At 50.3% G+C, this 24,278-nt stretch overlaps 1 protein-coding gene across 1 annotated transcript in view; it reads left to right on the top strand.

The window, feature by feature from the left end:
- LOC119951333 (collagen alpha-6(IV) chain-like) overlaps nucleotides 1–24,278 on the top strand; it is a 424,187-nt gene that overhangs the window by 337,134 nt on the left and 62,775 nt on the right. The window contains 3 exon segments of the mRNA XM_038774449.1: nucleotides 1,235–1,396; nucleotides 3,397–3,405; nucleotides 17,803–17,973. Of these exon segments, the coding sequence (XP_038630377.1) occupies nucleotides 1,235–1,396; nucleotides 3,397–3,405; nucleotides 17,803–17,973 (342 nt within the window).

The raw sequence follows: 24,278 nt of genomic DNA, 5'->3' as shown, positions 1-24,278 counted from the left end.
TGGGATAGGTGGGCTGGAAGGGAGGTCTTGGAGTGAGCTTGGGCCAACTGAAATTCCCAGCAGTGATCTTCCTACCTCAATGTGAAGGTATGATTGAATAGAAGGAATGTAACACGTTACAATGAACCTTCAGGGGCTCCTACAGATTGGCAGCACAATTCATAGGATGTGGACATCACTGGCTGGAACAGCATTTATTGCCCATGAACTGCGCAGCTTTCTCAGACCACTTCAGAGTCAACCTCATTGTTTAGGTGTGGAGCCATATGTATGTAAGGACACGGATTTCCGAACAGTAATGAGCCAGATGTTTTTTTACGGCAGTCAACACTAGCGTTTTAAATCCAATTTTTAAACAAATCCATCCCGCTGCCGTGATGGGATTCAAACACAGGCCCCCAGAGCAGTACCTTGGATCAGTGACAATAACACTACACTGAAATATCGCTGCCCATTTATATCATTTCTTGAATTGCACACTTTTTGAAATGAAGGGCGGGATTCTCCGATTGCCGACGCCAAAATCGCGATCGGCCAAAGAATCCCCGTTTACTCCGGAATCGGGGACGGTGCTGTTTTGCGATGCTCCGCACCCTCAAAAATAGCGTACTCGGGGAGTACGCCATATGGATGGCCTCAGGACATCACCTGAGGCCTTCCCCCGATGCTCTGCCCCCGATGGGCCGCGTCCCCGACGGCATGGGGCGCATGTGCTCACAGTGTTCGGGTTCTCGTGTGGCGGCTGCGGACTGAGTCCAGCGCCGCCACAGTCGGGGGGGAGGGGGAGCCGTTCTGCTGGCATGGGGGCCTTCGTCGGAGGCTGGGAGTACTGATGGGGGGTGGTCTGGGGGTGGCGAGGCTGGTTACAGGGGGTCAGTTTTTGGCAGGCCGGGTCCACGCGCGGCCGGCGCCATGTTGCAAGACGCGGCCATCGCCGTACGCATGTGCGGCCAAGGACCCGGCCATTCTGCGGCCGTATCCGCAGGTAAAGAAGGGGGCATTACACTGCTCGGCTGCTAGCCCCCCACCGGACGGAGGGTCGGTGCGGGGGCGGCGCCGCTTTCTGGTTGTAAGACCAGACCGATCATGCGGACATAGCTGCAGGATCGGAGAATCTAGCCCGAAACTTTGTGTGGGAAGTTAATTTTTTTCTTAAAGAATAGAGTTAACGCTTTGAAAAACTCTTACTTAATGAGATTCCTTTTAAAGAAGAAACAAATCTATTTTCTCCCAGGTGTTACCGGTAGACCAGGGTTTGGAAGTCAAAAAGGTGAAAGAGGAAATCCAGGCTACCCTGGTTCTCCAGGCTTGACAGGAGCTCGAGGTCCTGGTGGACCAGGTGTCCTAACAGGTTTGCCAGGAGAATTGGGAAGGCCCGGTGAGCTCGGACTGCCAGGTAAGTCACAGAATAACTGGCTGACGTCAACCAGATTAATCGGGTTCAGCTTCTACGAACAGTTGTCTGAGAACTTTAAGCCTTTTACAAGTCCCAGTTGACTGGAATAACCAGCAAGTGATATGCATGTAGATTAAACCTGTATAATTACAGCACCCAGGGTTGTATTGGGATTAAAGTTCAGGCTTTACAAACAGAATTTACATGCTCAACACATGATGAATGAATGTTTGGTTCATGATGAATGAATATATATGGTTTAGGCTGAATTAATATATGATTCATAATGAATGATTCCGAAACAATTTATATTCTTTTGATTAGAACAAAAAGCATTAATAAATCGAACAAAAACGACAGATGGAAAATAAAACAAATACAAGGTGATCAGGAGTCATGGGTTGAAGGCAGGAGAATGGGGATGAGAAACGTATCAGCCATGATTGAATTGAGTAGACTCGATGGGCCGAATGGCCTAATTCTGCTCCTATGTCTTATGGTCTTATGGTTTATATTCCTGCAGCATTAATTTCTACCAGTGGGGGTTGTTGGTGATCTCTATGAAAGTAGGACTTTGCAGCTCATCTCCAGTTTGTGTTCCGTTGGTTTGGCGTCACCTTCGGATGCACAGCCCAAGGAGAATTTGTCCCATATCTCAATGCGCTAAATTTCAGAGTTAAAGTTTTTCTGCTTTTTCTTTGTTTTCAGTTTCTTCCACTGCCTTCTTTCCTGGACTCCTCCCCAGAGTAATTAGCTCTTCAGCTGGGGGAAGAGTGACAATTTACTCCGTCCATTTCTTGACGTTTGACCTCAGTATTGCTTTCCATTGGATGGCGGTTGGGAAATGGCGGCCAATGCATTGCATTCCATGTAGCTGCCTGATTAAAAACAGGGTAGATGCCAAAACTGGGGGGGCATCGTTTCAGAATAAGGGGTCACCCATTTAAAATGGAGGTGAGGAGGAATTTCTTCTCTCAGAGAGTCGGGAATCTGTATGCACCCATTTCGTACAGCCTTGTGTTCTAATTTGAAAAAAATAAATTTAGAGTACCCAATTATTTTTTTCCATTTATGGGGCAATTTAACGTGGCTAATCCACTTTCCCTGCACATTGTTTTGGGTTGTGGGGGTGAGACCCACTCAGTCACGGGGAGAATGCAAACTCCACGCGGACAGTGACCTGGAGCCAGGATTGAACCCGGGTCCTCAGTGCCGCGAAGCAGCAGTGCTAACCACTGCGCCACTGTGTCGCCCGCCTTTGTTCTAATGTTAACTCTCATGGAGGCTAAGAGAGAACCAGAATTGGGCTGACAGACTTTCAACGTGCATCCTCTTCTATTTGGGGGACTTGGTGAAACATAGAATAACCAGGTCATTCCAAAACTAGGTATCGTCCTTCATGTGGAACAGCAGAATGATCTGGGCCATCCATCACAATGTGTCAGCCAGATGGTGGTGGGTAAAATATTCTGGATCATTCATCCATTGTCCTTCCCCTGTAGGGATTTCCACAGATCTCTGGTTACAGATTTTCTTCACAAGTTGCTCTCAGTGTCTTTCCATGATCAATGTGTAGGGGTCCTCAGTGTAATGGGGTGAGGTGAATGGTGTCAAGAAACGTTTTCTGCTTCTTCTCTGATGCTGGTGATGTAACGAGAATGCTTTTAGCATGGACATTTATTGGTCTTGGCCTGTCTGACTGAGGAATGCACATGTACATCACGGAACGCTCTGTGGCTTGATCTCGCCACCTTCTGGTTGGCAGCCAGGGTTGTAATTGCTTGAGATAACAGGTCATTGCATGTCTTTTAATTCTGAGTGGAGGGAATCGGTTTGTCATCTCTTGAAATATTTTAGAGGGAAATTTACCCTTTTTTTTATCTGACTCTTTCTGTTCATCTGTTCACTCATGTTGTATTCTTCCATGCTTCTGTTCCATTCATCACCCACCAACTTTCCATACCTGGTCTCAATCGAATGGGTGCGGTTACTGCATGTAGGCTGCAGAGGTGAGAGGGGGTTGTCTGTAGCGTAAAGCGAAATGGCCTAACACTCCTGCTTTATCAAGCTTTGGTCGTTGCTGTAATCGTTCTGCCTGTAGAGTGGAGCCCGCTTATTCCTTTACCTTAATTATACGTCCAATGCTTTTCAAAAGGTACGGTCTCTGCCTCTTTCATGTGACCAAAGGCATGTTGGAGTTTGCTGAAGAATTGCAGTTTTTTTTTTAAAAGTGCTGGTTGGGATGGGGAACAAGGGAGTTAGATAAGACATTAATGACTCTAGTTCAAGTTGTAGGAAAACAAAAACATTCCAAAATTACTGTGACAAGATTGAGGAAAACAAACAATGGTTCGGTGTGGGCAGACAAAAGAAGGGAATTGACACCTAGTGCCTTACCACACCTGAACCTTAACCTGTCCTTAAGGTGTGGAGATGCCCCCTTTTAAAATGATGTATACAATTATTTTGATTCTTGCAGACTGAACTGAAGATCCAGTCATTATTTGGGTTTTTTTAAAGCCAAACTGCCAATTCATAGTGCTTCACTTTTATTCCCTCCAAGAAAATGAGCAGGCTCCACTGTAATCATGCTTGTGGCTAAAGCTATGCCAATGGGTGGTCAACCACAGCAGTGAACATGCGTTTAACTTATAACAGTTAAGTTACCACTGTTGATGTGATGCTTGTTTTCAAACTATCCTGGCTTTTTAACATAACAGCTTAAATATCTCTGGTGGTGATAGCATTGTCTGGTATGGTGATATTCACACTCGTTCTGAGAGCCAAGTTGCCATTTTTCTGGTTTGAAATTGATTTTGTTTCCACAGTTAAATGACTTATGGAAAGGTTGTAGTCCAGTGGTTCGGATGAGTTATCTTATCTTCTCTTCTATGCCTTTGGAGATTGCTTAGTGTTCACTCGATGCTTTGCTTTTGAAGAAAGGGTTGAACTTAGCTTAAACGATGAGGCTCTGAATCTAATTTCTGTCATTAGTGGTGTAGGACACGAACAGTCTTCACCAGCTGTTGACACTGGCATTTATGTATTTTATTCCATCAGTAATGTTTCTGGGTTGAATGATTCTCTACCATAATGGGCAAAACAATAGCAGGATTGATAATCTGAAACTGCTGCCAGGTTATTTCATTTTGTTAAAAGCAAATGACCAAGAAGGCGGACTTTGTTGTTGCTGTTCCCAGTTCACCCCTCCTGTTCTGAAGGTGCTAACGAAGATAATGGTTCATTTTAATAGCTGCAAGGACTGAGCCTAGATGTCAGCATTCTTTTTTTTAATTTTAGAGTACCCAATTATTTTTTTATTTTCTAATTCTGGGGCATTTTAGCATGACCAATCCACCTAACCTGCATATCTTTGGGTTGCGAGGGTGAAACCCATGGAGACATGGGGAGAGTGTGCAAGCTCCACACCGACAGTGACCCAGGGCCGGGATTCAAACCCGGGTCTTCAGCGAGATATCAGCATTCTTAATGTGTGAGGCTGTGTAGTGAGTGTTGCATTGTGGAATGAACTCCATCCTTGTCTGCCCAAATACTCACACTTTCCATTTGAGTTGTGTTGAACCAAACCCGTGTGCCCCAGCTCCCTCACTCAGGACACCAGGAGACTCCAACTGCTGATCTAGTTGAGAGATACCTCAGCACCGACCAGCATCAAATCTGGAATGTTAACTTTGACATTAGGCATACTAATTTACCAATAGAGCCAACGACACAAATGACAGTGTAATCAATGGAAGTACCAGAACCTACTCGTTTCCTTTACATCTTTGAGTATTATTCAGGGGCTATTTTCTAATTTGGTATCCCCGGCGGAACCTTGAGAGATATTCGAGCACATATAATCATCTGCTGCATGTCCCCATGTTTCTGACATTTGGGCACAGCTCCCCATTGAGAACCTGAAGTCATAAAACCATATATTTAACTTTAATTGACTGTAATATTGAAATATTGTGGTGGTACTGTCACAACCCTATCTCCATTTAATGATTCCAACTAATTTTATTTTTTCTTTCTTTTCATTTTAATTTCAAAGCCGGACAATTTCTTATAAAACAGTTTTATACAACATGCAAAATCATATTCAAGCCCATTCTGTACCTCAAATGAAATGAAATGAAAATCACTTATTGTCACAAGTAGGCTTCAATGAAGTTACTGTGAAAAGCCCCTAGTCACCACATTCCGGCGCCTGTTCGGGGAGGCAGGTACGGGAATTGAACCGGGCTGCTGGCCTACCCTGGTCTGCTTTAAAAGCCAGCGATACCAACCAAGTGTGCTCACTGCCATTGTGAGATAGGTGGGATCACCATTTAAACTCCCACATACAAAGCCCAAGAGAACAATATTTGATTTTCTCCTTTAAGAGACCTCTGTGCAGTGAGACAGAATCAAAGAATAATACAGCACAGAAGAGGCCCTTTGGCCCATCGAGTCTGCACAGACACATGAAGAACATCTGACCTGCCTACCCAATCCCATTTGCCAGCACGTGGCCCATAGCCTTGAATGTTACGACATGCCAAGTGCTCATCCAGGTACTTTTTAAAAGATGTGAGGCATCCCGACTCTACCACCCTCCCAGGCAATGCATTCCAGACCATCACCAGCCTCTGGGTAAAAATGTTTTTCCTCAAATCCCCCATAAATCCCCTGCCCCTCACCTTGAACTTGTGTCCCCTCGTAACTGACCCTTCAACTGAGGGGAACAGCTGCTCCCTAGTCACCCTGTCCATGTCCCTCAAACATTATACACCTCGATCAGGTCGCCCCTCAATCTTCTCTGCTCCAGCGAAAACAGCCCAAGCCTTTCCAACCTCTCTTCATAACTTAAATGTTCCATTCAGACAAATCCTGGTGAACCCCCTCTGCACCCCCTCACATCCTTCCTATAATGTGGCGACCAGAATTGCACACAGTACTCCATCTGTGGCCTCACCAAAGTTCTATACAACTCCAGACCTCCCTGCTTTTGTAATCTATGCCTCAATTGATAAAGGCAAGTGTCCCATATGCCTTTTTCACCACCCTATTAACCTGCCCATCTGCCTTCAGAGATCTAGGGACAAACACACCAATGTCCCTTTGTTCCTTGGAACTTCCCAGTGTCATGCCATACATTGAATACTTTCTTGTCACATTATTCCTTCCAAAGTGTATCACCTCACACTTTTCAGGGTTAAATTCCACCAGCCACTTTTCTGCCCGTTTGACCATCCTTTCTATATCTTCCTGTACCCCAAGACGCCCAACCTCACTGTTAACCGCCCAGCCAATCTTTGAGTCATCTGCAAACTTACTGACCCTACCCCCCCACATAGGTATCTATGTCATTTATCTAAATCACAAACAATAAGGTACCCAGCACAGACTATCCTGGATAAAATTAATCTTGCGGTTTGTAAGTGTTTCACATATGCACGTTGCCAATACAGGTCCCTGGTGTGTTACAGATCACTCATTGCTGTAGCAACATGCATTGTAGTCTGGAGCTATGGACAGTGATGATGGAGGATGCAACTTTCTTTCCATCACATGGTTGACCAAGAATCTCTCCTGCTCTTACCGGCTGCCACTGGTGGGCGTTGGAGGCATTTGCAGGTTGACAATCAAACCGTAGCCATGTTATGAATACACCTTCCTTAACCTTAAAGCTCTGGGGCAGGCACATAGCCCACTGCGCCACAAGACTATTTAACGTCAGTAGTGTTCTCCAGTTTCACCTATAGTGTCAGAATCGTTTCTTCCAAGATTATCTCTTCATTAGTTATTTCCATCTCAAGCGTTGGCAGCAATTATGTTACGTGCGACCAATGTCACAATATGCTTTGGAAAATTATTACACGAGACCTTGTAACTTATCCTAAACATTTTCTCCGTAATGTCATGAAATCATCTTTAAATGCCAAGCCATGAATCTCACTCTTTCCTGTTATTTGGTCTCTTTTCCAATGTCTTGCCTGTGAAGATTATAATTTCTACCCGGAGTAGTGGCTGGGTAAAAGTGGAAGAGAAAAGTACAATATTATGTTGCCTCCAGTTATTAGGCTCGGCAGAGCCAATTAATATAGTTCTGGTGCTGTGTTGTCAAGGCTATCACTCGGTGGGTGCTACCTTCACCTGAATATAAGCTGACCCCACCATAAGGCATGGCCTGGTCATTTATTTATAATTTAGCTGCTCTTTGCCTATGAGGTGGGGAGATGAAATGTCTGTCGCCAGCTGTAATAGAAGGTTCGCCCGATCACTGCCACCAGCGACCACTGGAGATTGGAATTTCTTTCCACCCAAACGCCAGTGATATCGGATGACAATATGCCAGGATGAAGGTGCCAAGAAGAGGGTCCCTTGCCTCTGCACATTGGAACTCTGTGTCCAAACCTCTTTGCCTTGCTGCCTTCTTCACCAAAAAGCCTCTGGAAGATCTTTCCCTCCAAGCAGACCTTCTGTCACACCCCCTAACTCTCCCTTCAATACTGATCACTGTCTTTCTTACCTTCAACACTTTGGGACACTTTAGATTGAGTTTGATGCTGTTTTTCAGCACGGATGCTATTTTGCCACCAAAATGGCATTCTTAGCATGCACGTACACCTCTGGTGCTATCTGTGCCAGATGGTGTTTTGCTAAGAGTGTTAGCACATGCAGGGAGCGCCTGCCAGAAATAGTTAGAGACATCTTGTGACGTTAACCAGAGCATAATGCTAATTTGGCGCTTCTGCTGCCATTTTGGAGCTCAGTGCTTCTGCTGCTGCATAACTGAATGTACGTTTAGCAGCAGACTTCTCTGTAGTCATGATGTGGAGTTACCGGCATTGGACTGGGGTGGGCACAGTAAGAAGTCTTACAGCGCCAGGTTAAAGTCCAACAGATTTATTTGCAATCACAAGCTTTTGGAGTGTAGGTCCTTCATCACTCACCTGAGGAAGGTGCTACACTCCAAAAGCTCGTGATTCCAAATAAACCTGTTGGACTTTAATCTGGTGTTGTAAAACTTATTATTCTTCTCTGTAGTGCTAGTTAAAGGAATCATCACCTACTTTTGAGTTAGTTGCTGATTCATTGGTACTGGTTGTTGCTGTGATTGTAGAGTGGTAGTTTCCAGAATATTTTTTAATAGTTGCTGAAGTCTACATGGCGTGGTATGGCAGGTACTGAAGAACTTTGTCCTGTGTATTCAGCACAAACTGTTTGCATCTGGAACCTTGCAGTGCTGGAACAGTAGCATTAAAGAAGTCACTGACGTTGTGTATGCCAAAGGAGTTGAGCATATCTCATTCTCTCTTGTTAGAGGGAGGCAGGTAGAGAGGGAACTCTTTCCAATGATTGCAGACTTCCCATGTTGCGGGATGCCATTGACAGCATGCATGCTGAATTTGGTTTCTGCACGTCCACTCCAAACAGTTGTAAAACAGCTGTGAGGGATTGTACCCCCTCAGTGACCTGTCTGTATCTTATCCAAAGCAGGTCAATTCCCAGTGTCCTGGGAGCAGTCATGATGCCTTCAGTAATCTACTTTGTCATCTGTATTTGTGCCATTACGACAGTTCCAAGGCTGGCTGCTGAATGACAAGGGCTATCCTTTGAAGACTTGCCTCTTAGCTCTGATGCACAACCCTCCCGCATGTCGGCAACATTCATACAACAAACACCAAGCGGTCACACGAAGTGCAGAGGATTGTGATGCTGAGAAAGTGGGCAGAATTCACTGGTGTCACCAGCAGCAGTGAGAATCTTAGTGGGCAGGGAAATTTAATTCATTGGGAGGCCAAGTTTCCTGATATCGGGATGAACTTCAGCAATTGAGTTCTTGGGACTTTAAAGGTGGTTTGGAAATGGGTCAAGTTTCCTGACAAACAACGTTGGGGAGCTTTATTCATCTATTAGCATCATATGCACACTCATTAAAAGGTCACAGCGCCAGTCAGAACTTCCAGGTTCACGACGGCACATGCACCTGGTGAGATAGACTGCTTCCATGGTTAATGATGAGTTCATGCTGCATTGTCCTCTTTGAGGAGCACCTGTAAATGGCAGCCAGTACTTGTGTCCAGGTGGTGGCAGTGCAGGTTGCGTGAAGGGTTAACAAGGAAGGGAGGAGGGCTACTGGGGGAAGAAAGGAGCAGTGGCTGGGTAAAAGTGGAAGGGATAGTGTGTGCTGTCCAAGTGGCCTTTAAATATGGGCCCGGCCCTTCAAACCCAAGGGGGAAATGGTGACTTCCTTCCAGCGTCCCCGTCCCACCGCCGCCGTGAGAATTGGTGAGCTCTTCGGAGATGCTTATTTGATGAGCTGAACAGTGCAGGATCGCACACACTCAGCCAGAACACCCGACGGGAAATCACTCCCACTGCCGAGCCCACCACCAAACTTAAGACACCAGACCAGAAGATTCAAGTTAATGTTTCTGCTGCCTGGCCCACTGTAGAGGAGCTCAGTACAGTATGTGGCAAGATGTGTGCTGTTCTGCTGCATACTACGCACCTTCACCTTAATGAGGGCACAACTAAAGAGCCAGCAGCTGAGGAGGAGGATTTAAGAATGGGGGAGGTAAGCGACACAGCCCCTCTCTGACCAGGCTCCCATTATCAGTTCATCCAACAGTGATACAATTAAATACAACCCCGATTCCCCACTCATCAACAATCACACACCTTACCCTCCGTCTGTTACAGACATACAAGCATGCTCTTGACCACAATGCTAAGAAAAAGCCACCAGAAAACAATCATTCCAAGCCACATTTATAAATCTGACCTTGCCATGTTGCAAATCAAAACCTACTACTCACTCGTGTGCATTTCCATAGCGCCTGTCTTCCGTATGCCATTGACTAATCTTGTGCTCCTATGTAGGGTAACTCAGGGCTACAGCTGCCTTTCATTGGAGGAGACTACAGATGGTCTTACAGGATGAGCTTAGCTCTGGGTCTAGGAGGTCTAGTTTTAAACTGCACATCCTCAGCATGGGCAGCAGCCGTCTGGGCAAGCTGGCTGACAGGCAACAGTGGGGTACTGGGTGGAGTGGCAGTGGTGGAAGGATGAATGCTATCTTCCTGAAGAAGGGCAGCATGTTTGTTCTCCTTGGAGCCACGGTCACTCCCCTATCACGCCTGCAATCCTAGTAATCTATTGGTTATTGTCGAATTGAGGTGACACCGTCTGAATACTGGTGCCCACAAACCTATTGGGGAAAGCTAAGCTTGCATGTTGCAGCTTGACCCTGGATTTCAGCCAGACAGTGAGTGACTTGTTTGTGCTGTAATGGAAATTGCGATATTGACCATCATAGAATCATTGAATTTACAGTGCAGAAGAAGGCCATTGGGCCCATCTCGTCTGCACCAGGCCCTGGAAAGAGCACTCTACTCAAACCCACACCTCCACCCTATCCCCATAACCCAGTAACCCCACATACTTTTTTTGGACACTGTGGGTAATTTAGCATGGCCAATCCACCTAACCTGTACATCTTTGGACTGTGGGTGGAAACCGGAGCACCCGGAGGAAACCCACGGAGACACAGGGAGAACGTGCAGATTCCGCACAGACAGTGACGCAAGCCAAGAACTGAACGTGGGACCCTGGAGCTGTGAAGCAACAGTGCTACCCGCTGTGCTACCGTGCTGCCCCCACTGTGCTACCGTGCCATCCCCACTGTGCTACTGTGCCCCCCCCACTGTGCTACCGTGCCTCCCCCCACTGTGCTACCGTGCCCCCCCCACTGTGCTACCGTGCTGCCCCCACTGTGCTACCGTGCCACCCCCACTGTGCTACCGTGCCACCCCACTGTGCTACCGTGCCACCCCCACTGTGCTACCGTGCTGCCCCCACTGTGCTACCGTGCCTCCCCCACTGTGCTACCGTGCCTACCCCACTGTGCTACCGTGCCTCCCCCACTGTGCTACCGTGCCGCCCCTACTGTGCTACCATGCCTCCCCCCACTGTGCTACCGTGCCGTCCCCACTGTGATACCGTGCCACCCCCACTGTGCTACCGTGCTGCCCACTGTGCTACCGTGCCAACCCCACTGTGCTACCGTGCCACCCCCACTGTGCTACCGTGCTGCCCACTGTGCTACCGTGCCAACCCCACTGTGCTACCGTGCCTACCCCACTGTGCTACCGTGCCTCCCCCACTGTGCTACCGTGCCTCCCCCACTGTGCTACCATGCCTCCCCCCACTGTGCTCCCGTGCCCCCCCACTGTGATACCGTGCCACCCCCACTGTGCTACCGTGCCGTCCCCACTGTGCTACCGTGCCAGCCCCACTGTGCTACCGTGCCTCCCCCCACTGTGCTACCATGCCTCCCCCCACTGTGCTACCGTGCCCCCCCACTGTGATACCGTGCCACCCCCACTGTGCTACCGTGCCGTCCCCACTGTGCTACCGTGCCTCCCCCACTGTGCTACCGTGCCACCCCCACTGTGCTACCGTGCCTCCCCCACTGTGCTACCGTGCCCCCCCCCACTGTGCTACCGTGCTGCCCCACTGTGATACCGTGCCTCCCCCACTGTGCGACCGTGCCAGCCCCACTGTGCTACCGTGCTGCCCCCACTGTGCTACCGTGCCTCCCCCACTCTGCTACCGTGCCACCCCCACTGTGCTACCGTGCTGCCCCCACTGTGCTACTGTGCCACCCCCACTGTGCTACCGTGCCTCCCCCACTGTGCTACCGTGCCTCCCCCCACTGTGCTACCGTGCTGCCCCACTGTGCTACCGTGCCCTCCCCCCACTGTGCTACCGTGCTGCCCCCACTGTGCTACCGTGCCACCCCCACTGTGCTACCGTGCCTCCCCCACTGTGCTACCGTGCCTCCCCCACTGTGCTACCGTGCTGCCCCCACTGTGCTACTGTGCCTCCCGCACTGTGCTGCCGTGCCTCCCCCACTGTGCTACCGTGCTGCCCCACTGTGCTACCGTGCTGCCCCCACTGTGCTACCGTGCCTCCCCCACTCTGCTACCGTGCCGCCCCCACTGTGCTACCGTGCCACCCCCACTGTGCTACCGTGCCTCCCCCACTGTGCTACCGTGCCTCCCCCCACTGTGCTACCGTGCCTCCCCCACTGTGCTACCGTGCTGCCCCACTGTGCTACCGTGCCCTCCCCCCACTGTGCTACCGTGCCTCCCCCACTGTGCTACCGTGCCTCCCCCCACTGTGCTACCGTGCCCCCCCCCCACTGTGCTACCGTGCCCCCCCCACTGTGCTACCGTGCTGCCCCACTGTGCTACCGTGCTGCCCCCACTGTGCTACCGTGCTGCCCCCACTGTGCTACCGTGCCTACCCCACTGTGCTACCGTGCTGCCCCACTGTGCTACCGTGCCTCCCCCACTGTGCTACCGTGCCTCCCCCACTGTGCTACCGTGCCTCCCCCACTGTGCTACCGTGCCACCCCCACTGTGCTACCGTGCCTCCTCCACTGTGCTACCGTGCCTCCCCCACTGTGCTACCGTGCTGCCCCCACTATGCTACTGTGCCTCCCCCACTGTGCTACCGTGCCTCCCCCCTGTGCTACCGTGCCTACCCCACTGTGCTACCGTGCTGCCCCCACTGTGCTACCGTGCCTCCCCCACTGTGCTACCGTGCCACCCCCACTGTGCTACCGTGCCTCCCCCACTGTGCTACCGTGCCACCACCACTGTGCTACCGTGCCCCCCCACTGTGATACCGTGCCACCCCCACTGGGCTACCGTGCCAGCCCCACTGTGCTACCGTGCTGCCCCACTGTGCTACCGTGCCAGCCCCACTGTGCTACCGTGCCCCCCCCCCACTGTGCTACCGTGCCCCCCCCCCACTGTGCTACCGTGCTGCCCCACTGTGCTACCGTGCCTCCCCCACTGTGCTACCGTGCCAGCCCCACTGTGCTACCGTGCCTCCCCCCACTGTGCTACCGTGCCCCCCCCACTGTGCTGCCCCACTGTGCTACCGTGCCTCCCCCACTGTGCTACCGTGCCCCCCCCACTGTGCTGCCGTGCTGCCCCACTGTGCTACCGTGCCTCCCCCACTGTGCTACCGTGCCCCCCACTGTGCTACCGTGCCTCCCCCCACTGTGCTACTGTGCTACCCCCACTGTGCTACAGTGCTTCCCCCACTGTGCTACCGTGCCTCCCCCACTGTGCTACCGTGCTGCCCCACTGTGCTACTGTGCCTCCCCCCACTGTGCTACCGTGCCTCCCCCACTGTGCTACCGTGCCCCCCCACTGTGCTGCCGTGCCCCCCCACTGTGCTACCGTGCCTCCCCCACTGTGCTACCGTGCCTCCCCCACTGTGCTACCGTGCCTCCCCCCACTGTGCTACCGTGCCCCCCCACTGTGCTACCGTGCCTCTCCCACTGTGCTACCGTGCCTCCCCACTGTGCTACCGTGCCACACCCCACTCTGCTACCGTGCCAACCCCACTGTGCTACCGTGCCCCCCCCCCCCCCACTGTGCTACCGTGCCTCCCCACTGTGCTACCGTGCCACACCCCACTCTGCTACCGTGCCCCTCCACTGTGCTATCGTGCCTCCCCCACTGTGCTACCGTGCTGTCCCCACTGTGCTACCGTGCCTCCCCCACTGTGCTACCGTGCCTCCCCCACTGTGCTACCGTGCCCCCCACTCTGCTACCGTGCTGCCCACTGTGCTACCGTGCCCCCCCACTGTGCTACCGTGCCCCTCCACTGTGCTACCGTGCCTCCCCCACTGTGCTACCGTGCCTCCCCCACTGTGCTACCGTGCCCCCCACTCTGCTACCGTGCTGCCCACTGTGCTACCGTGCTGCCCCCACTGTGCTACCGTGCCTCCCCCACTGTGCTACCGTGCCAGCCCCACTGTGCTACCGTGCTGCCCCACTGTGCTACCGTGCTGCCCCACTGTGCTACCGTGCTGCCCCACTGTGCTACCGTGCCTCCCCCACTGTGCTACCGTGCTGCCCCCACTGTGCTACCGTGCCTCCCCCACTGTGCTACCGTGCCTCCCCACTGTGCTACCGTGCCGCCCCCACTGTGCTACCGTGCCGCCCCCACTGTGCTACCGTGCCGCCCCCACTGTGCTACCGTGCCCCCCCCCACTGTGCTACCGTGCCGCCCCCACTGTGCTACCGTGCTGCCCCCACTGTGCTACCGTGCCTCCCCCCACTGTGCTACCGTGCCCCCCCCCACTGTGCTACCGTGCTGCCCCCACTGTGCTACCGTGCTGCCCCCACTGTGCTACCGTGCCACCCCCACTGGGCTACCGTGCCAGCCCCACTGTGCTACCGTGCTGCCCCACTGTGCTACCGTGCAGCCCCCCCACTGTGCTACCGTGCCACCCCCACTGTGCTACCATGCCTCCCCCACAGTGCTACCGTGCTGCCCCACTGTGCTACCGTGCTGCCCCCCCACTGTGCTACCATGCCGCCCCTCTGTGCTACCGTGCCCCCCCACAGTGTTACCGTGCCTCCCACAAGCCGCATCATTGTTCTGTTCTCAAATGTTATCATGGATTTGGCCTCATAACAATCAATATTCAAGCTAGTCTGGTCTTAAACATAGTTAAACATAGAACAAACAGTTCAGGTGGAGGCCATTCGGCCCATCGAGTCTGCACCGACCCACTTAAGCCCTCACATCCACCCTACACCCGTAACCCAATAACCCTTCCTAATCTTTTTTGGTCACTAAGGGCAATTTATCATGCCCAATCCACCTAACCTGCACGTCTTTAGACTGTGGGAGGAAACCGGAGCGCCCGGAGGAAACCCACGCACACACGGGGAGAACGTGCAAACTCTGCACAGACAGTGACCCAGCGGTGAATCGAACCTGGGACCCTGGTGCGGTGAAGCCACAGTGCTATCCACTTGTGCTACCGTGCTGCCCAAATAGTGATGGCTTGTTTGGCATCACTATTTTCCTGCTCTTCCATTTCTTGCTCTTCCGCCATTTCATGTCCATATTGTATTTTTAAGGAGAAAGGGTAGGGTTCTGGCGTGAGGTGGGGGGGGGTGGGGTAAAGCAGGAGGTGTAGGCTCACACCATCTGCAGCTAGCAGTTGAGAAGCGAGTGTGGGGCAACACGGTGGTGCAGTGGGTTAGCCCAGCTTACTCGCGGCGGCGAGGTCCCAGGTTCGATCCCGGCTCTGGGTCACTGTCCGTGTGGAGTTATCACATTCTCCCCGTGTTTGCGTGGGTTTCGCCCCCACAACCCAAAGATGTGCAAGGTAGATGGATTGGCCACACTTAAACTGCCCCTTAGTTGGAAAAACTGAATTGGGTACTCTAAATTTATTAGAAAAAAGAAGAAAATGTAGATTTTGTGAGAAGTAGGGTGTGAGGAAAGGAGGATTACGTTTCAGGAAACCAGCACCTTCAATAATTTCAGTCCCGCCACAGGCTCAGCAGTGGCCATTCCACTGATGATGTCTCGTGACTCCTTCAAGCGGCTAAGGACGTGCAGCTTGGTCCACCCACTGCCAGTTAGATACTGCTACCTGTGGTGGCGTGTCACCTTGTTCCGCAAAACCCATGAGGAGAGGCGCTGCTCAAACATTTCAATTCACCATTTTGCTCTTCTCACTTTTCTGTCCTCATGAAGCTGGAGGAACAGCGCCTCATCTCCAATTTGGCATTCCGCAGCCTTCTTGTCTCAACATTCAGTTAAACAACTTCAGACCATGAACTCTATCCTCCATTTTGATTCCCTTCTCACCCCCACCCCCACCCCCATTCTATATCCTGTTCTTATGTTTTGCTTTCAGAGAGTGCTGAACCGTTTTCCTGCCGTTAACACATTCTGCTCTTTGCTTTCAGAGAGTGCTGATGTTTATTCCACTATTAACATTGGCTTTTAGTCTTTAATACTATCATTGCCACTCCCTTTGCCTTGTGGTCCATGGCACCTTTGTTATTTAATCTCTCCAAAACTCCACCTTATCTCTGACTTCTTTTGCTCAAACTGCCCTCTCATTCCTTTCAACAGCATAAATCTCATCACAGTGCTGCCTCTCCCTGGTTCTGATAAGGGTCGTTTTAAGACTCAAAATATTGTCTCTGTTTTTCTCTCCACGAATGCTACCTGATCTGCTGCCTTTCTCCAGCATTTTCTGTTTTTGTTGGTGACCATGGAGATCCTTTGGATTGGTCCATGATTATGTCATGATATGCAGACACGCACATAATGAGACACAGACAGGCAGCTAATGAAAACAGAGAACAGGACATAACCAATCAGCAGGCAGAACACTTGGGGGTGGTTTCCCACTATAAAAGGCACGAGGCACTCACACTCCACCTCTTTCCATTGGGGACATCTACAGAATGAGTCAGGTGTATATATCACATAACACCTACAGCACGTGGCTAAGAGCTCGTCTGGTTCAGTCAGACAGAGTAATCACATTTAGGTTAGCAGAGAGTCGAACTCACAGAGAACTGAGCTAACTGTGTGACAGGTTCAATAAATCAAATTGAACTAACTTCAATGTCTGGAGTATATTTCAGTTATAGCTGCATCCCGTTGCAGCCCGTGTTATCTCAGTGTGCTTAACACGACAGATTATGCCTGGCAAAATACTGCAGTGTGGCTGACCAGGAAACTAGCCTGCTCTCATTGTCTACCATTAGGCAAATGTACAGGGTTTTCAGGCTGTTAATTGATCTGTTTAGCTGCATTATGACCAAACCGTATGTGGCCAACAAGTTCTGAAGCGGGGAATTGAACTCACAGCCTCTAGCCCACAGGAAGGCAAGCTACTACTGTGCCACAAGACGACCTAATTTCACACACATATATCTGTTATTTATTAGAGACCTCTTCGGGTGTAGTTACTTGTAGTTTCAATGATTCCTCAACTGGAACATCAGGTGTTCAATATGGAACTGAATCACATGGGCCAACAGATGTCAGGTTTGATCTTGGTCTGTGCTGAGCTAGCTAACATTGTCAGAAGTTGTGGGTAGAGAAATGGCGGTTCCTCTGTACTCGGGTGAACAAAGGTCATTTCTGTATGTGTGGGCTTTGGTGAGGGCAGGAATGGATTCAATTGTCAACACTCACTGGCTAAGTTTAAGTGGTTACATACTGAGGTATTGTAGGATGGTGTGTTCCTGTATGACCTACTACTAAGAGAGTGCTTATTGGAATAGTTTGAACAGATGAAAAAAAATGTAGTGCCTCTTACAACCTTACAACCTCGGGACATGTTTAACGAGAGAAATGCACACTTAGTAGAACCAAGTTTAAAAGAACCAATACAGAGAGTGGATTTCGTCATCCCAGCAAATGCTAACCAGTTAAACCAACAAGAAGCTGAAAGGCGCTGTCAAAGTTAGTTGCTTATCTGCTTTGCAGTAGTTGAAAAATGTACATCTTTCCACCTTTTCCTCCCCTCCCAAGTTTTGACTTTGAAAAGTTGATGGTCTTGCTCGCAGGTTACCCCGGACCAAAAGGTTCAGTCGGAGATCGTGGACCCCCAGGTCCGTCTGGTATGAAGGGATTTCCAGGAATTTCAGGGGATCGAGGTCACCCTGGGCCACCAGGTCTCCGTGGTCTTCCAGGAGAGCCAGGTCGCTCAGGCCGCCATCATCGATATGGACCGAAAGGTACGCAATCTTTTCTTCTTACTGTTACAGTATTATTTGGATTCCAGTTTAATAAGGACACGGGGTGTCCACACCGAGTAAATTAAAGAAACGTTTTATTTCCACTGCCCGGTAGATCCCTACTGGTTTCCTCTCTGATCAGTGCCTTACTGGCTGACCTTTTAGACAGAGATTATCAGAGATTCTCCTGGCCCTTGTGGAGGAGCTCGTATTCTGCAAAGACCACAAGGGTGGATAATCATTTCAACCCCGTAGGTCCCGTGAGGGATATCACAATATGTTCGCATGTAAATTTGACTTTGTGGAAATGCAAAATGGGCACAAAATTGGCTGCCCGTTTCAAACCCTGAAAGAAAGAAAAAATCGGAAATGGTTTGAGGGTGAAGGGCATCTCTCTCATGCGGTTTGGCTACAACAAAGCCCCCCCCCCCCCCCCCCCCCCCACTCCCCAAAACATCTAATGTTTTTTTAGTGTTCAATTACACACAGCACCTGTAAAGAACCCGTGTGAAGCTTTGCACTTACTTTGACTGTACATATTGTCATGGGATTGTCCCTTTGAGAAATGTTTTGTCTTATCACATGGCTTCAGTGATGTCATTGTGTGGGTGGAGCTGGGCTGTGGCTCTGAGATTTACTTTCATTTTGGTTTGGGCTGTTTTGTGGCTCTGAGGTTTTTTTGGCTGCTGGACTCAGAAGGATCTTCAGTTTAAAAGCTGTTTCCAGATTACTTGATAACTTAAAAGTGATAAATGTTTCTGGAAGGAATTCAAACCTGCTGTTGTGGAAAGGAAACAAGAAGTATCCATACCAGGTCTTGAGTACTGTGTGCTGGGCTACACCTTTAAAAAGGGGTTTCTGGTTTATGGGATTTGTTATTGAATTGGAACAGTTCAAGGCAGGATGTTCGGTGATATATAGATTACTGTAGCTGTGTAGGACATTTATGTTTGTAGTTGATAAAAATGCTTACTGTGTGTGTGTATATAAGAATTTTAACTATATTCGAGGAATGAAGCTTGTTTTTGATTAAAAGTGCGAAAGAACTCTTGTTGAATAACACTTGAAAGGAAGGCCCTTGTGCTCCTCATAACCAAAATCTATAAACAGTTGTGGGTCAGGTGAACTCCATGATATACTTTGGTGTTTGCTAAACCCTGGCCCATAACAATCTGCTTGGAATAATTCTGATGTCAGAGTTGAGTAGAGCAAGCCTTCCTGGGTGGAGACAGCCTTCCTCCACTTCACCTTGAAGTCAAGTTGGGCTTTATACACAAATTATACTCCGAGCACAGCAATTGGTGTAAAACCTTTTTGACAGTTTCCCAAAACTCCAATTGTGATTATCTTACAAGCTGCTGGAGCACTTGCATTCTAATGGGGGCAACGATTTTTGAAACTGCAGAAAGACCTGGACAATATTAAGGCTCGGGCTTGGAAGTGTGAAGTAACATTGGTGCTACACAAATGCCCAGCAATAACCAACTCCCCAAAACAGAGAATCGAACCATCTCCCCTTGACATTTAATACTATTACAATCACTGAATTGCCCATTATCAACATCCTGGGGGTTACCATTGACTAGAAACTGAACTGGACTAGCCATATAAATACTGTGGATACAAGAGTAGGTCAGAGGCTAGGAATCCTATGGCGAGTAATTTACCTCCCATCTCCACAAAGCCTGCCCACCATCTATCAGGCACAAGTCAGCAGTATGCTGGCATATCCACTTGCTTGTATGAGGGCAGCTCTGTCAGCACTCAAGAAGCTCAACACCATTCAAGTAAAAGTAACTTGCTTGATTGGCACCCGATCCACCACTGAAAACATTCACTCCCTTCACATTGACGTACAGCATACAACAGTGTACTCCAAATACAAGATGCACTGCAGCAATTCACCAAAGATCCTGCGATAGCACCTTCCAAACTCACCAACCTATGCCACCTCGAAGGACAAGGGCAACAGACACTAGGTAACACCACCGCCTGCGAGTTACCTTCTAACCACTCACCACCCTGACTTGGAGCTATATTGCCATTCCTTCACTGCTGTTGGATCAAAATCCTGGAACCCCCTTCCTAACAGCATAGTAGGTGTACCTACACCATGGACTTCAGAGGTTCAAGAGGGTGGCTCACCACCGCTTTCTCAAGTGAAAATAGGGATGGGCAATAAATGCTGGCCTAGCCAGCAATGCCCATTTACCATGAATTATTTTTAAAAGACTGGAGGTGATTCTCCAGGGCCGTTAGCCCTAGCTGGGATTCCCGTTGGCCCATTGAATTGGGCGTGAGGCCCAAAACAGGTGTCAAACCCGTTGCATGTCTCCTGCTCCTCGTTGCCTGGTGAGATCAGGGGCGGGATTCTCCGACCCCCCGCCGGGTCGGAGAATCGCCGGGGGCCGGCGCCAATCCCGCCCCCGCCGTGTCCCGAATTCTCCGCCACTAGAGATTCGGCGGGGGCAGGAATCGCGCCATGCTGGTCGGCGCCCCCCCCCCCCCCCCCCCCCCCCAGCAATTCTCCGGCCCGCGTTGGGCCGAAGTCCCGTCGCTGTCAACCCCCTCCCACCGGCGTGGATCAAACCACCTACCTTATCGCCGGGAGCAGGCGGCGCAGGCAGGCGGGCTCCGGGGTCCTAAGGGGGGCGCGGGGCGATCTGACCTCGGGGGCCCATGTCGTGGGGGCACTCTTTTCCTTCCGCCTTCGCCATGGTCTTCACCATGGCGGAGGCGGAAGTGACCCCCCTCCCTTGCGCATGCGCGGGGATGACGTCAGCAGCTGCTGACGCTCCGACGCATGCGTGGACGTACGCCGGCCGGCGAAGTCCCTTCGGCCCCGACTGGCGTGGCGCCAAAAGCCGTCCACGCTAGTCGGGGGCGGGCCTCTCCCCTCAAGGTGAGGGCCTGGCCCCGAAAGATACGGAGAAATCCGCACCTTTGGGACGGCCCGACGCCGGAATGGTTCACGCCACTCCATCACGCCGGGACACCCCGCCCCGCCGGGTAGGGGAGAATCCCGGCCCAGGTTCACGTGCAGAAACAGCGAGAACCTGATCTGAGCTCATTCGCATCCATTTCAATCTCATTAGCGCGATTGAAGTGGAATGCTGCAGCCTCCCGGGCTGCTCCCACCTGCCCCCTGCTGGAAGTCCCGTAGGCATAAATCACGACTGGTCCTTAAAAGTGCGGAGCAGGCACCAGTGACAAGCCTCTTGATTGACAAGTTCAGGCTACTCCAAAGAAGGATTTTGTTTGTTCTTATAGCTCTTCATGGTCCATTAACTTTGAAGAGTTTCATCGAAAGAGCAGATGCTCTGTCTGATTGCTGCACCCCGGCAGTGCCAACCTAGCACTGGCCCCTGGCACCCTGATTACCATTGCCAGGGTGCCAGGGAGTAGTTTGGCACTGCCAAAGGGCGGGTACTGAAAGGGGAGACTGGGGGGACCTGAGAAGGGGCAGAGGGGGCCCTTTTTAGAACCCATTGTGGGGTGTGGCTCATTTGCTTCACAGTGGCAGGGACCCGGGTACGACTCCCAGCTTGGGTCACTGTCGGTGCAGAATCTGCAAGTTCTGCCCGTGTCTGTGTGGGTTTCCTCCGGGTGCTCCGGTTTCCTCCCACAAGTCCCGAAAGACGTGCTTGTTAGGTGAATTGGACATTCTGAATTCTCCTTCAGTGTACCCGAACAGGCGCCGGAGCGTGGTGACTAGGGGATTTTCACAGTAACTTCATTGCAGCGTCAATGTAAGACTATTTGTGACACTAATAATAAAGATTATATTTAGGGATGGGGCCAGCAATTTGGGAGGGGGGGGGTGGAGGGGAGGGGAATTGGGGGGGGGGGGGGGGGGGGGGGGGGGGGGGGGGGCAAGCTAGCCAGTGATTGTGAGGTGCTTTGCCAATGTTTGGGATGAGATGGGGGAGGGGGTTGCTGTAGTCTTGTTCTGACATCTTTAAAAATGGCACCTCTGTCTGAGAATCCGGCCTCACCCCGGCTCCAAAAGGATGTCTCAGTGTGGGTGGATTGCAGTCTGGATCGTATAGATCCAGCTGGCGGGAATTGCACCTCGTTTGCCGACCACACTGAGTAATTTTCTGGGGGAATTGCACCCACCATTTCTGCCTAATATCTATGTTGAAATCACAGCCAGAAATCAGAGACCCATTAAGAATTAGAGAACAGATTGAGGCCATTCAGCCCATTGAGCCTTTACTGGCTATTTGATGGAATCATAGAATCATAGCAATGGTACAGAACAGAAGGAGGCCATTTGTCCCATCTTCTCCATGCCAGCCCAAAGACACCCGGGTGCCCTTTCTAATCCCACCTTCCTGCACCTGGTCCATAGCCCTGTATCTTACAGCACTTAAGATGCAGATCCAGGTACTTTTTAAAAGGGTTTAGGCCTCCACCACCAACTCGGGCAGTGAATTCCAGAATCTCACGACCCTCTGTGTAAAAAGGTTTTCCCTCACGTCCCCTCTACAGCTTCTGCCACTTATCTTGAATCTATGTCCCCTGGCCCTAGAACTCTCCACCAACGGAAACAATTTTACCCTGTCCATACTATCTTCCTTTTCAATTTTGTACACCTCAATTAAGTCACCCCACAGTCTTCTTTGTTCCAAGGAAAGTAACCCCAACCTATCTAATCTCTCCTCGTTGCTACACTTTCCTAGCCGTGGCAACATTCTCTTGTAAACTTCTTCTGCACTCTCTCCAGACCAATAACGTCCTTCCTGTAATGTGGCGACCAGAACTGCACGCAATATTCTAATTGTGGCATCACCAGTGTTTTATACAATTCCAATATTACATCTTTACTTTTATATTCTATACCTCTGCCAATGATGAAAAGCATTCCGTATGCTTTCTTAACAACCTTGTCTACTTGGCCTGCTGCCTGTAGGGAACTATGTACTTGAACGCCAAGATCTCTCATTTCATCACCCCTCTTAGTATATTCCCATTTATTGTGTTGTGGAGATGCCGGCATTGGACTGGGGTGGGCACAGTAAGAAGTCTTACAACACCAGGTTAAAGTCCAACAGGTTTGTTTCGAATCACTAGCTTTCGGAGCGCAGCTCCTTCATCAGATGAGTCACCTGACTAAGGAGCTGCACTCCCAATCTAGTGATTCCAAACAAACCTGTTGGACTTTAACCTGGTGTTGTAAGACTTCTTGCTGTGCCCATTTATCGTGTACTCCCTATAACTGTTTGACCTCCTTAAATGCATAACCTCACACTTGTCTGTGTTAAATTCCATCTGCCACTTATCATCCACTCCATCAATGCATCTACGTTGTTTTGAAGATTATAGCTATCCTAATAATAATAATAATAATTGTTATTAGTGTCACAAGTAGGCTTACATTAACACTGCAATGAGGTTACTGTGAAAAGCCACTAGTCGTCACTTTCCGGCGCCTGTTCGGGTACACTGAGGGTGAATTCAGAATGTCCAATTCACCGAAAAAGGATGTCTTTCGGGACATGTTGGAGGAAACCGGAGCACCTGGAGGAAACCCACGCAGCCACGAGGAGAACGTGCAGACTCCACACAGACAGTGACCCAACCGGGTATCGAACCCGGGTCCCTGGCGCTGTGAAGCAACAGTGCAAACCACTGTGCTACCGTGCTACACTATCCACCACGCTTTGTGTCGTCTGCAAATTTTCCAATCGTGCTCCCCACATTCACGTCCAAATCGTTAATATACAACACAAACAGTAAGGGTCCCAACACCGAGCCCTGTGGAACACCACTTGAAACAACTTTCCAATTGCAAGGGCAGCCCTCGACCATTACCCTTTGTTTCCTGTTACTGAGCCAAATTGCCTTGCTAAAATCCATGTACACCACATCCATTGCACGAACTTCATCAACCCTTCTTGTCACTTCCTCAAAGAATTCATTCAAATTTTGGGATTTTCTTTGGATTGTTTATTGTCACGTGTACCGTGAGGGACAGTGAAAAGTATTGTTCTGTGTACAGTCCCGACAGATCATTCCATACATGAGAAAACAATCAGGGCAAACATAAGTACACAATGTGAATACATAGACACAGGCATCAGGTGAAGCATACAGGAGTGTAGTACTACTCAGTAGAGAAGATGTGTGAAGAGATCAGATCAGTCCATAAGAGGGTCATTTAGGTGTCTGGTAACAGCGGGGAAGAAGCTGGTTTTGAATCTGTTCGTGCGTGTTCTCAGACTTTTGTATCTCCTGCCCAATGGAAGAAGTTGGAAGAGGGAATAAGCTGGGTGGGAGGGGTCTTTGATTATGCTGCCCGC

The sequence above is a fragment of the Scyliorhinus canicula genome, chromosome 17 (assembly GCF_902713615.1).
Source record: "Scyliorhinus canicula chromosome 17, sScyCan1.1, whole genome shotgun sequence".
NCBI classification, from domain to species: domain Eukaryota; kingdom Metazoa; phylum Chordata; class Chondrichthyes; order Carcharhiniformes; family Scyliorhinidae; genus Scyliorhinus; species Scyliorhinus canicula.
Note: the sequence above shows the minus strand (reverse complement) of the source record. Positions and strands in the feature narration are given on the sequence as shown.